The sequence below is a fragment of the Phaseolus vulgaris genome, chromosome 11 (assembly GCF_051622355.1).
Source record: "Phaseolus vulgaris cultivar YP4 chromosome 11, ASM5162235v1, whole genome shotgun sequence".
Classification (NCBI taxonomy): Eukaryota; Viridiplantae; Streptophyta; class Magnoliopsida; order Fabales; family Fabaceae; genus Phaseolus; species Phaseolus vulgaris.
Genome location: NC_143508.1, coordinates 11860287 through 11878322, shown reverse-complemented (window position 1 = coordinate 11878322; position 18036 = coordinate 11860287). Strand labels below are relative to the sequence as shown.

The window sequence follows — 18036 nt, the reverse complement described above, 5'->3', positions numbered from 1 at the left end:
CAAATTTTTAAGGAGGATTGAAGATTTGGAGTAAAGGAGAATAATTTGAGCTAAAAAGAGAAAGTTGGAAGGTCCAGAATGGAAAAAGATGTAGAGAAAGATTGAGTTTTTTTTTTATGTTTGATCACTTAGCTCATTAGCGCGACACAGGAAGCGACCTAACCCTAAATAGGGGGCTAGATGCTCAACCCTAGTGTGCCAGATTGAGAGAAAAACACCATAGAGTGAATTGTAACCCAATTGGGAGAATGGAAGGTGCTAGAAGTATGCGTGGCTCATTCTACTCTTTGGAATTGGGAGTAATATGCTCAAAGTCTTATGTATTGAGGTGATATCTTATATATTAATATTAAGTTCTTGGTTGATTATTGGTATTGTTGTTTTACTTTTAATTTTATGTGACAAATTGAAAATCTTAAATCTGATCAAGAGGGTTTTTTAGGGTTCAAACATAAACAAAAATACTTAACATATTTGAGTGTTAATGATAGACTTAGAATCACACTGAGACGTTAATGACAATACATTTCAAATTTATCCCTAGCACTCAAATATGTTAAGTAAGTATTGTTGTTTAGGTTTGACCCCTAAAAGTACCTCCCGGTCAGATTTAAGATTCTCAATTTGTCACGGAAAATTAAAAGTAAAACAACAATACCAATAATAAATCAAGAACTGAATATTAATATATAAGATATCAACTTAATACATAAGCTTTAAGCATATTACTCCAAATCCCAAAGAGTAGAATTAGCCACGCATACTTCTAGCACCTTCCATTCTCCCAATTGGGTCACAATTCACTCTATGGTGTTTTTCTCTCAATCTGGCACACTAGAGTTGAGCCTCTAGCCCCCTATTTATCCTAGTTTTCTAGGGTTAGGTCGCTTCCAGTGTCGCGCTAATGAGCTAAGTGATCAAACATAAAAAAAACTCAATTTTTCTCTGCATCTTTTTCCATTATGGGACCTTCCAACTTTCTCTTTTTAGCTCAAATTATTCTCCTTTACTCCAAATCTTCAATCCTCTTTAAAAATCTGCAATTAACACCAAATTTGGAAATAAAATGCTCTTATTCAAATAAAGCTCATAAAAAATGTAAAAAGCTATAAATAAATAAATTAGATATTATTTTATATGTAAATTAGCAATAAATCCTCATAATTGCCTATATTTTAATATGAAATATTACTTAAATTTGACACTTATCACTCTCCCCAACTTAGAATCTTGCTTGTCCTAAATGAATATATTTGAATTTAAATATCAAACAACTTAATTCACTAAACAATAGATCAAATTAAAAACTTATGATGCTTCCAAAATCAAATGTAGAAAAATATAGACACAATCAACTTCCAAGATCAAATCAAAACAAATAAATGACAATTCATATAAGAATATCTTCGCATATGCTCATGGGTAAGTGTTTCTCTATATTTTCACTGAATCATAACAAATCACAGTTGCTTTTCATTTCATCTTCAAATCACAAACATATTAGAAACATGAATATTGAGGTCTTTTCCAGGGTTGTAATGAGGTTGGGCTTCCAAAAAATATTGGTTTTTCTTAGATAACAAAATGCACATCTTAAAGAAGAAGAAGAACTTACCTACAATTCAATTATAGAGAACATATATGTTATCTAATTACCACTTTCTTTCGATGTCACCTTTTTCCTCATTTTCTTTATGACTTTTCATGATTTTCATGATGAACTTTTTCTCTCTTTCTTTTCTATTTCTTTTTCTTCTTATGTTTCTCTTTCTATTTTTTTTTCTTTTTTTTTTCAATAATAGGATTTTTTTTCCTATTTTCAACTTTTTGAGCTTTCATAATCAGAACCAACCATTCCCTTTTCTATATGTATTGCATCTAGGTTCTCCTTCTTTAAACATGCTAAAGGGTAGGAAATTATATCATTAAAGGTTAAGGTGCAATATTAACAAAAAAAATTTCTTGGCCAAAGGGGATATATAAAAAAATGGAATTCTAACAAGATACAATTTGACTATTTGGCCCTGGGCTCCTAATTAACACAACAAATGGCTCAATCATCTTCATGCTCTTTTATGATGTAACAAAAATAAAAATTAAGCAACCACAACTATCAATTCAGCAATAAAACTCTCAAAATTGTTTAAGGTTCACACATTCACTTGATTTAATTGGTCTCATTCCTTTTTGTCTTGTCATTCTCTGTCCTAATCAATCATCCTGTTAAATTTTCATGTATCATAATTCCAACTGCATTTGAATAGGGATTCAATCATATTTTCTTTTCTAACCCGTGTCTAATTCATCTCACTATTTAATATTTAAACACAAATTCTTTTTTCCACAATCCATAATTAATATTCTAGTTCTTTTTTATTTGAGAAAAATAAAACTAGAAAACAAAAAATTAAATTGAAATTTATTCAAATTATCAAATAAGCAAATAAACAACTAAACAAATAAACAAAAAACAAAATAACCAAAAAACTAAGTAGAAAAATAAAACAAAATTCAAATAACTGAAAAGAAAAGAGAAGTAGAAAGATAAAACCATATTTTTGCTCAATTCTCTCTTAAGAAGTCATCCAACTTTTTGTTAAAATCTTTATCTACAGTCTTGCTTCATTTGCTGGATATGCTCCCTAAATAATAGAACCTGTCCCCAGGTCAAAATACATAACCTGCAAAATGATTAGGAGGCATATAGGATTTTTATTTTTTATTTTATTATTATTTTTTATTTTTCAATTTTCAATTTTTATTTTTTTATGAAAAATAAAATCAACAAAGGTAACAAAACAACATAAAACTAAAATGTGGATTGGGTTGCCTCCCAGTAAGCGCTCGGTTAACGTCATCTAGCTTGACGCCTGTTTATTTCAAGGTGGAAATCTCTCTTTGATTCGTGCTTCTCTACACATTCTTCCCCTGCATTAAAACTTTTAAGACCACCAAAAAGATGAAAAGTTACCTTCTCATTTTGAGCTCTAAGTTGAAGTTCTCCTTTGTCAACATCAACTATAATTCTAGCAGTCTTCATAAAGGGTCTGCCAAGTACCAAGGGAACCTCTTCATATTCTTTTATGTCCATGACAACAAAATCCACAGGGAACATGAACTTATCCACCTTCACCAAAACATCTTCAACCACACCATATGGATATTTGATGGATCTGTCTGCCAATTGTAACTACATCTTGATGGGTTGAACCTCCAAATCACCTATCTTCCTTAGCATTACCAAAGGAATTAGATTTATACGTGCCCCCAAATCCAGCAAGACATTGTCCACAAATAAAGCACATGTAGACACTAAAAGATTAAAACTTCCTAGGTCCTTGAATTTTTTAGGCAAGCTTTTTCTTATAAGGGCATTGTATCTATCCTCCAGCTCTATATTTCTTTCTTCAATGTAGCTCCTATTCTTTCGAAATCTTTCAAATGTTGAATCTTGCTTCAGATTTCCAGCAAAATAATTTTTAGGGAGCAATTTGTCAAAGAATTTTCTTTCCTTCTCTTTTTTTTTGAAGGAGGATGAGGATATGATAAATCTTTTTTCAAGAACACTTCTCTCCTTATTTTTAATTTTTCTTCCTCACTTTTTTTTCTCTCTCTCTAACTCCTCAGTCTCATCTTCTTTTTTAGTTATTACATTATTGCAATGCTTTTTTGGGTTATTTTGGCTGTCGACTGAAAACTGGCCACTTTGTATTTCTTCAAATTGTTTGGCCACTTTTTCCATCTGGATCTCTATATTCCTTATTGTTGCCATACTATTTTCTTCCATTATCACAAGCTTTGTTAGCACATCTTCAACTTTACTCATTCTTTCAAGCATGGATGGATCCTCAGGTTCAGGTGAATTGTTCTGATAAGAACAGTGACCATTAGGATGATCACCTCCACAAAAATCACACTTGATTGATTGACTCTGGCTTTGAGATGAATGAACAACATATAATTGTTGGGGCAATTTAGCCATTTGTGTGGTTAGCTGCTCAATTTGTTGTGTTCGAATTTTATTTTGAGCCAAGAGTGCATCTTCTAACAACCCTTCCTTCTGAGTATTTTGTCTATCATGTTAGCTTGATAATCAGTTGACGCCAATGCAACAATAATCCTTGTCGCTTGTTCTACATCAAAAGTCATCATTGTGCCGCCAACTGCAACATCTTTGTGTTAGATCTAAGACTAGTGAGATATATGCTCAGTTGAGCAATATCTTCAAACCCATAATTTGGGAATTTTCTAAGCATCATTTTAAATCTTTTCCATGTCTCACAAAATGATTCATTTTCTCCTTGTCTGAACACGGAAATTTCAGACTTAGCTTTGATGTAGCGAAAGATTGTAAAAAATCTTTGCAGAAAATTTTCCCCTACATCCTTCCAGCTAGTGATGCTCTAATTTGGGAGTGATTTGAGCCAATCCTTAGCCTTTTCTGCCAATGAAAAAGAAAACAAGCGCATATAAACATTTTCAAGATCATCTGATTGAAAGCCCATTCTTTCTACCAATTCATAGAATGTAGACAAATGTGAAATGGATCCTCATGATCCATTGCTTTGAATTGATGGGTAATGATGAGAGTGAGAAAAATGAGTTTTATTTCCAAGGCCTTGGCGGTAGTAGGTATTGCAATGCTAGAAAAATGTCTTGACCCTTGATACATGATATAATCTTCAAGTGTCCTCCAAGGATGTGTTGCTTCCTCTTCTGTCATGTTGCTATCTTTCTGAAAAATATTAGTGAAAAAAAAAACAGTATTTTTTTTTTCTTTTGAAAAAAAAATTAAAGACAAATAAAATAAAATAAGTTCAAAATAAATTTGAAGATAAAATAATAAAAAAAACAAATCTACAAAATAAAATAAACAAAAATAAAACAATAAAAAAATAAAATAAAATAAAACACTAAAATGACACTAAAAGAACAAAATAATGAAAATATTTAGAAAGAAAATATAGATAACACCTAAAGACAAAAATAAAAGAAAACAATAAAACAAAAAAATTGAATAAATAAAAAATGTAAAACAAAAATAAATAAAAACTTAAAAATAGCATACTTAAAATAACAAATAAATACTAGGAGTAAAATAAAAACAAAATAAAACTAAAACAAAATAAAACAGAAAATATAATCGTAAATAACTAAATACTACGTAAACTAAGTTTACATAAAAATAAAAACTAAAATTAGTAATGATAAATAATTAAAACAAATAAATAAAAACTACGTAACTAAACCTAAAAAAAAACTAAAATAAAATATAATAAAAAAAATCAAAATCAAAATAAATCTGAAAATAAATAGAAACAAATAAAATCAAAATAAGAATTAAAATAATAACAACAAAGCTGCAAATTAAAATAAAATAAAATAAAAACAAATCTGTTTAAAACAAAATAAAAATAGTAACAAATATAAACACAAAATTAAAACAAATCAAAACAATTAAAATATTCACAAGATTTAACAAATCAAACACGTTTCCGGACAACAGCGCCAAAAACTTGATGACTTTTTACGGCAAATGTACCGCGTTGTCAAAAGTAATAATTGTCTCTGAAAATGAATATCGATCCCATAAGAAACAATGAATTATCGAGTACAATATTAACTAAATATAACAACAAAGCAATAAAAAGAGAAGAGTTTTGAAGTGATTGTGTTGCAATGATTCTCATCCATCCCTGGCATACAACTTATTAAACTCTATTATTCATATACACAATATTTTGTATCAATCCTCACCAAAAACCTTAATCAGGAATATTATTTAACACACCCTTATTATTTCATTCTTCTCATGAATACCCAAGCTTCACCTGTGACACTCACCATTTTCATAATTTGAATTTATCTACATTATATATAAGCCTATGACAGTTTAGTTCGCTACGTTGGATTCCATTTGTTCAAAACACCAATTTTACCTGTTTAATATTGTCCTCATATTGTAGTTAATGTTGTATGAGCGGACATCAATGTTAAGTTTCTAAAGTCTTGCAGCATAATATTTAGTTTATGACAAGTTCACTACCTAACATGGTTCACATCTCATGGATATACCAATTCTACCAGCTATATTGGAACATACCCTTGTTGTTTGTAATCTCCAAATATGTATCTTCATAAAGCTTGGTTTGCTTAAATAATTAGTGTTAACAACCTCTACCTAAAATAAATAAATCTTCAGACATCATTGTTGTGTTTGCTCCTCTCGCTCAATAAAAATGGTTATCTCATCCTTAAAAGTAGCAATTCATTCTATAAGTATCATACATGTGTATACCCTGATATATTCTCTGTTACCTCATAGACTTTATACAAAATATTGAATTGAGACACCAGTTTGAATATAAAATTTTATATTTGGAATTTTTTTTTGTCAATGAAGCCCATAATTTTACTTGAGTCAATGTAAAAATATTCTCAATGTCTACCCTGTTATATTTAAAATAATTTTATTTTTTTTATTTCATACATTCCAAACAATTTTCATTCATATGCATCTCTAAACTTTATTTCTTTGTTGAGTTGTGTTGACAATACACATATTCAACACAACCCTGTGACTTTACAACTAAAAAATAAATGAATAATTGGTTCATTAGTTAATTTGCACATAACGCATGCCCTGCTCCTTAGAACTATTCCTCTATTTATGAGATTGACATACATTATCACTCTATTGTGCGTTACTTTCCATGCGAAAATGTGTGTAGAGGGTAGTGCTTTAATTTTTCAAAACAAGTCATAAAGTTCAACATCTTCCCCACATAATATTTTATAAACACTTGATTTAATTGTATAAACTTGTGTTTCAGTGTCCTTCCAATACCATTCATCCCCCCTCTCAATGTACAACCTTCAAGCTCTTAAATCAATATAAACACCCAAATCATTGTCTTCTCCAATTCAAACACCACTCCCATAAATTACCATTTCATCTACCTAAGTCCTATAATGTTGTTGCTTTAAGGTAACTGGTTTTTCTATGAATCAAAGGCATTTGATCTAGTCATTTATTTTTCCAGAATCTAATCATTTCTTGAACCTACTCTCCAAGATATCTTATCATCAAACCAATTTTTCTTTTTTCCTCCCCCACATGCTTTCTTGATGTCCTTCCACCACCATGACTAGTGTCTGATATCCTTTATGTTATTCAAGTTCTTCCATGTCTCATATTTTGATTCCAATATGTATTTTCATAGACCTTTCTTTTTTGTGCCTAGTCTCCACTTTTACTTCCCTAATAATGTAATGTTGAATAACTTTACATCTTTCACCCTAGTCCTCCATCATCCTTTGGTCTCCATACATTCTCCCACTTTATTCATATTATCTTTCTACCTTCGCTCCTCCTACGCCATAAAAAAATCCTTTGTATTTTTTGAATCTCCTTTCGGACATTTTACCAAAAGATAAGTAAAATAATGGTAATGTAGTGAGGACATATTTTAGTAAACTTACTCAACTTGAGAATGATAGATGTCTACCCTTCCATTTATTATCTTTTGCCTATTTTATATATTATGTCTTGCCAAAATTGTTTTCTCATATGATTTCTGATAGTGTGTGCCTTCATTACCGAATTGAATTCTTGGATTGTTGAAGGAATTGGCGGAAGTTTTATGGAAGGAATGGAATAAGGATGACTCCAATGAAGCTATGAATTCCTTGAAGGTGCATGAAGATCAGAGAGAGTGATTGGTTGGGCCATATCACATGGAAAGGTGAAGAAGAAGACCATATGTGCCTAACCTAGAGAGGTTTAGACAAGAGAGTGAGAAGGCTAGCAACTTGGCAACATAGCACTCTAAAATTGATCTTATTAATTCATGAGCCAAACACCTCTTTATATAGGATAGAGGTCCGACCAAAACTTACACCAATTGAGAGGGAAATTGAAAAGCTATAGGTTTGAAAGTTGAAGCCTATTTGGAGTCACATTGCAAGCATGGCCTAAGTGTGCTTCATGTGACTCTTTTAGGTCTAAATGACCAACCTAGGTTAATTTAGAAGCTTAATAAAGCCCTAATTTAACCTAGGTTGGTTTTTAGTTGCCTAATGATAAGTGCCAAATTTAAGTAATATTTCATATTAAAATATAAATATTTATGAGTATTAATTGCTAAAATAAGTATAAAATAACCCCTAATTTATGAATTTATACCTTTTTACATATTTTGTGATTTTTATTTGAATAAGAATTATTTATTCCCAAATTTGTGTTAATTTCAGGATTTTAGGAAAAATTGGAGATAACTGGGCAAAAGGAGAATATACAAAGCTAAAAAGGAAAGGTTGGAATACACCAGCACTCACCAAAGCTGCCTAAACATGCAAAAGAGCCATCTCACCACCAGGAGAGCTCGCTCAAGCAAGCCATATCTCGCTTGAGCAAGATAGCGCTAGAGACATCGGGTTGATTCGACGTTTTACTCAGTCCACTTAAGCCCATGAAAATTAGTTTAAATAGGGGGCTTGAGGCATAACCATAGTGTGCAAGATTCATAGGAAAACATCATTGAGTGACTTGTAACCCAATTGGGAGAATAGGAGGTGTGAGAAACATTAGAGGAGGTAGTCATCAAGGAGAACTTGGATCTTCTTTTCTTGCTCTCCCTGCTTGTAATAGTCAGCATGTGTGGCTAATTCCACTCTTTGAGATTTGGAGTAATCTATTCAAACTCTTATCTATTCAGGTGGTATCTAAATACAATATCTCTTAACCCTAATTCAATTAATAAAAATTACAAGTAAAATTCCTAATCTAAATTTAACAAGAATTTAAATTCTACTATAGAAAATCTACACTTGGTTATGATATTTTTGAACATGTATAAAAGGGTGTCTCTGCCATCAGTCACAGAGTCCCAGTCTTCTTGAATCTTCCTTGTCATTGACCTAGTGGCTGGTCCTGAGTTGGGCCTTATGCCATCAATTTCTTCCTATAGTCATTTCCATATATGTGAAAGGTATTAGAATTATAGGCCTTAAGAGGGGGGTGAATTGTTTTTGAAATATTTTCGTAAGTATTGAAGGTAGAGTGAAAGATAATGAAGAATCAATCAATTAGAAAACTGTTCAGCCGCTTATAAAACTGTTTTTTGTTTGATTCTAGAAAATTAACCAGTTGCTTTTGCGAAACAACTGATTGTTTATATCAGAAGTTTATAAAATCAAAGCTAAAACAGTTTAAAGAGTGTAAGGATAGAGAGATTCATACATCATGTTTATACTGGTTCACTCTTAACCAAGAGCTACATCCAGTCCTCAGCTAACCACTAAGAATTCACTAAGTAATCGAACCTTGATTACAAAACACACACCAAGGTGATAATCTTGAATCCTTCAAGGACACACGCCACCTTTGGCAACAACACACAGTTTTCAGAACAACCCTCTGAAACTGCACAACACTAAGTCACACAAAAATACAATGATTAAGGAAGAAATGAGTATAATACACCTGGATAAAATCAAAGATTAAAGGACAAAGAATACAGAGAATCCTATTCCACACATGAGAATGATCCAAAAGTTCTTTGAAATCTTGAAAACTTATTTTGATTAATCTCTCTTTCTTAGTTAACGACCAGGAGCATAAAATAACCTTTTTATATTCCAATCAGATGGTCAAAGCATTTAATTCAAGAACCAAAAGCAGTTTGAATCATTTAAAATAGATTGGAACAGTTTAACATAATTCTGTTAAAGTTTTCAGAAAAACAACCAGTTGAATTTTCGAAATAACCAGTTAAATTGGCTTGACAACAAAGTCAAACAAAGTCAAGCTTTTCAAAATCCACTAAGTGTAAAACAACCGGTTGAATCGACATTTCCACAGGTTGGATTTTCACTTTCTTTAGAAAATAAATCTTTTTCAAAAGGATTAAGATTCAATCAACCTTAGATCATCATAAAGAGTGGATTAACAAATTCAAATACTTCTACACACACACAACTAGCAACAAGGTCTTCAAGCATTCCTCTTAGATTTGGAGACATCAAAGCACCTTGTTCAACAAAAGGTACACTAAGTCTTGAAACAAGTTCAAAGCATCTAAGAATGCATTTTAAGACAAATATTTTAGGTATTTGTCTCACATATGAATAACATGTTATCAACATATTGACTACAATCTCCTCGCTTGCCACCCTAACACCTTCTAAAGCATTTGTTTTCTAATGATCTATCTTACTATGTCTCTTAATTCCTCAACTAATACCAAGAACAAGAATGGGGTCAAAGGATCTCCCTGTCTCAGGCCTCTTGCAAGTTTAAATTTCTATGTTAGACTACTATTAATAACAACTAAAATTGTTGACGGTTCCAAAAATCTCATAATCCAATTGATCCATTTCAAACAAAATCCTAATCTACCCAACATATAATATAAGAATCCCCAGTTAATTGAATCATAAGATTTTTTGTAATCAAACTTTACACTGACACAAGTTTTTTCTCCTTCATCCACCACTTCATTAGCTACTAACAAGCTATCCAGTAATCCCCTTCCCTCGATGAACACAAATTTCTTTTTTATCAATGATCTTATGAATAACGTTTTCAGTATACTGGCTATGCTTTGGATCCTATCTTATACATGCTACCCACCAATGATACTCATCTAGTCCTTGTGGATTTTTTGACTTTTGGATGTGTTATAAAATATGCATTTCTTCTCCTTGGCCACTTCCCATAAATATGAAAGTTATGAATTTCATTCAACACTTCCACTTTAACAATACACAAGAACTTCTTTATGAAACTAAAATTAAAACTGTTTGGATCAGGTTTTTTTTTCACTTTTGCATTCCCATAATGACTCCCTAAATTCTATTTCTAAAAATCTCCATATTAGCATATGATTATCCTTGCAAGATATAGAAAAAAATTATATATTATCCAACCTAATATTAAGGCCTTGTACGTTACTCATTCTACTTTTAAGGAATGTTTCTATCTTTATTCTAACCTTTTTTTGCTCCTCATTAGCACCCTTAATCACATTCTTTATTCTCCTTCCTTTAATCATTAGGTGAAAGTACTTCATATTTAAGTCACCTGACGATACCCATTTAGCCTTGAGTTTTGTCTCTCCAATGCTTCTTCTTAAACTCAAGTTTCTTAATCCAATAAATAGTTGTTTTCTCTTTCTTTCTCACTTCGTTTAAACAACTCTTTGCATTTGATCTATCTAAATCGCTCATCTTTGTAATTATCTTTTGTTTGTTCAAATTTACGTCCTCGAAGACGTCTCTATTCTAAATTTTCAAATCTTGCTTGAAAAATTTTAATTTTTCTTTAAGTATAAACATGTTTCTTCCATTTATCACATAACTATTCAATTTCCTTTTAACTATATCCTCTATCATGTTATGTCCTAAACATATTACTTGTTCCTAAGCCATAGATCCACTTATTCACGAGACACTAAGATTCTATTTAACCAACTTTTAGCATAATCATTTGGTTTATACCATGTGTACTTTCTTCCCACCATTCGTAAATCTAGTAACTATTATAAACTCGTTGAAATTGTGAATCTCCCTTCTATCATTACTCTCCTAATTTAATCATTTCCTTTCATCAAGACACCTAATTGTGTTACAATATCTTAATATACATCTCCTAGTTTTTATCATCCCTTCTAATTTTAATTATTTCTTCCCACATTTACATCTTTTCATTACAAACACAAGAAGAATAAACAACCACTATTATTAAAAAGGCCCTTTCTACAGACCCCACTTCCCTTCTACGACTAAAATCTTTACCACTTCTTGATCTAACATATTTAAACTAATTTTTGCTCCATATGCTTAGTATTTTGCCTGCTTCGTTATCTGTGGATAGTGAACTTATTTTGTGTTATTGTTTCTCCAATTAGCATAGTATTTTTCATTGTTAGTCATCTCAGTTTTTTCTTCTTGAATACAGATCATTTTAGTCCCTTTATTATGGTTTCCTTTAAATATGTTCTTTTTTTTGGGACCTTTACTCCATAATTTAATATTTTATTTTTATTTTTTACCAAATGTTTTAAAAGTTCGAAAAAAAATAACCTAGTATATAATCTACACTCATATCCAACATTGGTCATCCTTGCATGACATACAAATTACTTTGGTGAAATCGTGTTCATTGCAGTTTCTTTGATGACGGTGAAGAATAAATAGAAAGAGAAGAATACATAAGGAAGAAAAGAAAGATAAACATGATAAAATAAAGATGGTTTGATTTAAGAGAAATAAAATTATTTTTTTATTAACAATAAATAAATAAAATTAAATGAAACATAAAGAATGTTCTAACCTGTATACAACAAAATTACACAAAAACCTATAAACATTTTATGTATCCTATGTATGAGTTGGTTTATACCAAGAAACCTAACTGATTAGCCAAAAAAAAAAAAAAGAGTCCACCATGCCCAACAAAGAATTTGCCACACCAGAGAGAATGACCAAAAGTGCTGATACACGAATCAAGGTTGATTTTGATTTAATCCCAAGTCGTACATCGGTGAGAATTATTTGAGAAGGGAGTTTGAGGGTTATAAATTAACCTTTCCTCCTTCATTGTTAATATCCCAATTTGTAATATTTTCTTTCACATTAGTAAAAACGGGTTGTTTAAGCTGTGCTCGAAGATTACGCTAAATTGGTCGAACTCCGTTAACAAGTTTCGGGTGTGTTTTTTTCCTCTTTATCTCTTTTATTATTCCACTCTATTTATTAGTATTATGTTGCTTTCTCTTTTGTTATAGTATTCAATATTATTTGTCGGGTAGCTCTGTTAGTGTTCTGTTTTAGTGGAGAAATTACACGTTTTTCCCAACAAGTGGTATCAAGAGTCGAAGGTTCACCCTTGGGTTGTTTGAAATTGATTGTAATATTGAATACTATATTTTTGAGTTTGTAATGGAAAATCAAGAAGAAGAAGCGAAGGATGTATCCAGAGTGTCGGGCTCCTCGTCATCATGGTCAAGGTTCCTGGTGTCCACTTTGAAATTGGCGATTGAAATATTTGATGGCACTGGACATTTCGGCATGTGGCAAGGAAAGATCTTGGACTCTCATTTTTAGCAGGGTCTTGATATTGCCATTGAAGAAGAGAAACTAGAAGAGGTAGAGGAGAAAGACTGGAGCATCATAAACCGGTTGGCATGCGGAACTATTCGATCCTGTCTGTCCAGAGAGCAGAAGTATGCTGTAAAAAACGAGACTTCTACACACAAACTGTGGAAGGCATTGAAGGACAAGTTTCTAAAGAAGAGTGGTCAGAACAAGATCCTGATGAAGAAAAGGTTGTTTCGATTTGACTAACAACAAGGTACTACTATGAATGCACACATCACTATGTTTAATCAATTAGTAGCAGATCTGTTGAATTTAGATGTGAAGTTTGAGGATGAAGATTTGGCTTTGATGTTGTTATCATCTCTTCCTGATGAATTTGAACATTTGGAGACTACGCTCCTTCACGGGAAGGAGAATGTGTCGTTATAAGCTGTTTATTCTGCTTTATATAGTCATGAATTGAGAAAGCAGGATAAGATGAAAACCAAATCAACGACATCAGAAGAAGCATTGGTGGCAAAAGGTCATCAGCAAAGCCAGACAAATGGGAGAAAAGGGAGGTCTATGTCTAAAGGTCGAGCCGTTGCCAAAGATGAGTGTGTTTTCTGTCATGAGAAAGGACACTAGAAGAAAGACTGTCCAAAACTGAAGAAGAAAGGGAAGGCTCCGCAAGATGCAAATGTTGCAGAATGCAAAAGTGATGTGGAATCAGATATCTCTTTAATTGTCTCGCTTTCAGCATCATCGTATCTAGATGAGTGGATATTGGATTCAGGTTGTACCTATCATATGTGTCCCATTTGGGAATGGTTCTTTGAATTTCAAGAACTCGATGACGAGGTTGTTTACATGGGTAATGATAATCCATGTAAGATAGATGGGATAGGTTCAATCAAGTTGTGAAATCATGATGGATCCACCAAAATTATGCGGGATGTACGGTACGTGCCAAAGTTGAAGAAAAATCTCATCTCATTGGGGGCTTTAGAATCTAAAGGCCTAATTGTGACGATGCGAGATGGAATTCTTAAAGCAACTTCAGGAGCATTGGTGATGTTGAAAGGCGTGAGGAAGAACAATCTGTATTACTATCAAGGTAGTACAGTGGTGAAGACAGTAGCGACAACAACTTCTAGCACTAAAAAGGATGCCGAGGCAACGAAGTTATGGCATATGGAGTTGGGACATGCTGGAGAGAAATCCTTCCAAATTCTTTCCATGTAGGGATTGTTGAAAGGTACGAAGGCTTGCAAACTTGAATTTTGTGAGCATTGTGTTTTGGGAAAACAACGAAGAGTGAAGTTTGGAACTGCAATTCACAATACCAAGGGTATTCTGGATTATGTGCATTCAGATGTGTGGGGATTTGCCAAGACTCCGTCAATTGGAGGTAGGCATTATTTTGTCACTTTTGTGGATGATTTTTCCAGGAGAGTTTGGGTGTTTACTATGAAGAACAAAAATGATGTCCTTGGAATTTTCCTTAAGTGGAAAGCTCAAGTTCAAAACCAGACAGGAAGGAAGATTAAGGTTCTCTTAACAGACAATGAAGGAGAATACAAGAGTGATTCGTTCCTGAAGGTATGCCAAGATTGTGGCATAGTTCGGTACTTCACTGTTAGAAAAACACCACAGCAGAATGGGGTGTCGGAGCGTATGAACAAGACACTTGTGGAGAAAGTTCGTTGTATGTTGTCTAATGCTGAGTTAGGTAGAGAGTTTTGGGCTGAGGCTATGACATACACTCAACATCTCGTCAATCGTTTGCCATCATCTGCTATAGATGGCAAAACCCCGTTAGAGGTATGGTTTGGAAAACCTGCAACTGATTATGATTCTTTGCATGTTTTTGGTTCTATTGCATATTATCATGTGATTGAATCAAAGTTGGATCCACGGGCAAAGAAGGCTCTTTTCATGGGCTTTAGTCCTGAAGTGAAGAGATATCGTTTGTGGTGTCTAGAGGCAAAGAAGACAATTATCAACAGGGATGTTACCTTTGATGAATCTACCATGTTAAAAAAGGTAAATCCAGAAGGAGCTTATAGTACTCCACAATAGGTGGAGTGTGTCCCGAAGCAGGTGGAGTTTGAGGAGACAGTGGTGATTCCAACACGAAATACCACAAGTGACTCTCCTATAGCAGAAGAAGAGTCAGATGAGGAAGAGGTTCCTATCCAAGAATCTCAACAACAATCAGCGCCAATTGCAGTTAGAAGACAAAGATGAGATATTCAAAAGCCTGCTCGTTTCATGGATATGGTTACCTATGCACTTCCAGTTGTTGATGACATTCCATCCACTTACCCAAAAGCCATTATGAGTTCAGAGAGTGGTAATTGGGCAGGTGCGATGGAAGAGGAGATGCATTCTTTGAAGAAGAACAAAATGTGGAAGTTGGCACAATTACCAAAAGGTAAGAAGGCAATTGGGTGCAAATGGGTATTTGCAAAGAAAGAAGGATTTCCTAATAAAGAAGATGTTTGCTATAAGGCAAGGTTGGTTGCTAAAGGCTTTGCTCAGAGGGAGGGAATTGATTATAATGAGGTATTTTCTCTAGTTGTTAAACATTCCTCCATTCGAATTTTGGTAGCCTTGGTAGCACAATTGAATTTGGAGCTAGCTCAACTTGATGTAAAGACCACGTTCCTACACGGTGATTTGAAGGAGGAAATCTATATGACTCAACCAGAAGGATACAAGGTTGTTGGTAAAGAAGATTGGGTTTGTAAACTTAGCAAATCGTTGTACGGACTGAAACAATCTCCGAGACAGTGGTACAAACGTTTTGATAAGTTCATGAAGGATCAAAAGTACAAGAGAAACAAATACGACCATTGTGTGTATTTGCACAGACTTCAAGATGGTTCCTACATGTACTTACTCTTATATGTTGATGATATGCTGATTGCAACAAAGAGCCAAGTTGAGATTGACAGGTTAAAGGCTCAGTTGAGTAAAGAGTTTGAGATGAAGGATTTGAGGGAAGCCAAGAAGATTCTTGACATGGAGATAAACAGGGACAGAGAGAGGGGGAAACTTTGGCTGTCACAGAAGTAGTATTTGTAGAAGGTACTACAACGTTTTGCTATGCACGAAGATACAAAACCTGTAAGTACTCCACTTGATCCTCATTTGAAATTGAGTAGTCGTTTATCTCCGACGACTAATGAAGATCGAGAATACATGGTGAAAGTCCCATATGCAAATGCAGTTGGAAGCTTGATGTATGCAATGGTGTGTATGAGACCAAATATTTCACAAGCTGTTAGTGTTGTTAGTAGGTACATGCATGATCCGGACAAGGGTCATTGGCAAGCTGTGAGATGGATTCTACGGTACCTCCAAAATACCTTAGATGTTGGATTGGCATTTGAGCAAGATGAATCACTTAGCAAATGCATGGTTGGATATTGTGATTCTGATTATGCAGGTGATTTGGATAAGCGACGGTCTACAATTGGCTATTTGTTTACTTTAGCAAAAGCGCTAGTTAGTTGGAAGTCTACTTTGCAGTCTACGGTGGCTTTGTCTACAACAAAGGCAGAGTATATGGCGATTATAGAGGCTGTGAAGGAAGCAATTTGGCTTCATGGGTTGCTTAAAGACTTGGGAGTTGGTCAGAAACAACTTGAGTTATATTCTGACAGTTAGAGTGCTATTCATTTAGTAAAGAATCAAGTCTTTCATGCACGAACGAAGCACATTGATGTCGCTATCACTTTGTGCGTGAGATTCTCGAAGAAGAGGAGATGTTCTCCAGAAAATTCACACTACGGAGAATCCTGCAGATATGCTCACCAAGGTGGTTACAAGGGCCAAGTTTGAACACTGTTTAGACTTGGTTAATATCTTGCACATTTGAAGTTGGCGCTCGGAGGCGCAAATTTGAAGCACCGCAACGTTTGTTTTTGTTATGTTTTGAGAAGATTTGTATTAGGTGGGACTTGAAATTATGTCAAGGTGGAGATTTGTTGATTTTGGCTTAATCTCAAGTCCCACATCGGTGAGAATTATTTGAGGAGGGAGTTTGATGGTTATAAATTAACCTCTCCTCCTTCATTGTTAATATCCTAATTTGTAATATATTTTCCCACATTAGTAAAAGCGGGTTGTTTCAGTTGTGCTCAGAGATTAGGCCAAATTGACCAAACTCCGTTAACAAGTTTCAGGTATGTTTTTTTTCCTCTTTATCTCTTTTATTATTCCACTCTATTTATTAGTATTATGTTGCTTTCTCTTTTGTTATAATATTCAATATTATTTGTCGAGTAGCTCTGTTAGTGTTCTGTTTTAGTGGGGAAATTATCTGTTTTTCCCAACACATATGACTGTGGTATAGAGGAGAAGGTTGTCGCATGAAAAAATTGAATATAACCTTTGAAAGTAAAACTAAAATGACTATAGCTTCAATTGGAATGCTTGATTCCTTGTCTCACTGCTTGTATTTATCAACTCCAATCCGACATGTTGGCTGCAACTTGCCTAGCCTCCTCTCGCTTTGTTGTAGCCCCTGTCTTCTTTCTTCTTTAGAGATGTTGAACCTCTCAACTACGCCACTATACCATAGGCACAACCTTCTCACTGGACCTCTAGATTTTCAAGAACATTTTCGTGCAAAAGGAAATTTTCCATACCAATTGTCCAACAAAAAAGTGCCACACAAGAAATAGTGGCTAAAAGTGCACTTGTATTTAGCAACTCCAATCCAACATGTTTGCTGTAACTTGCCTAGCCTCTTCCCACTTTACTGCAACCCTTGTCACCATAGACACCACCACCTCACTACACCTTTATCTTTTTAGGAACTTGCAATATAACCCTCCTTTCTCAACTAGAAACGTGAGGACAAAGCATAAAGATGGAAGAGGTAATACACCAACAATAGAAGAAAGCATATAAGAGAAAGAAGGACAAGTTAACATCATTTTGTGT

At 33.5% G+C, this 18036-nt stretch overlaps 1 protein-coding gene across 1 annotated transcript; it reads left to right on the top strand.

Annotated features, from left to right (window-relative positions):
• The first annotated feature begins 12448 nt into the window (after positions 1-12448).
• Positions 12449-13530, top strand: LOC150023068 (uncharacterized). Its single transcript, XM_090297696.1, has 3 exons — positions 12449-12544; positions 13111-13233; positions 13390-13530. Exons 1-3 carry the CDS (start codon positions 12449-12451, stop codon positions 13528-13530), a joined length of 360 nt encoding a protein of 119 aa, XP_090153822.1.
• The last annotated feature ends 4506 nt before the right edge of the window (positions 13531-18036 follow it).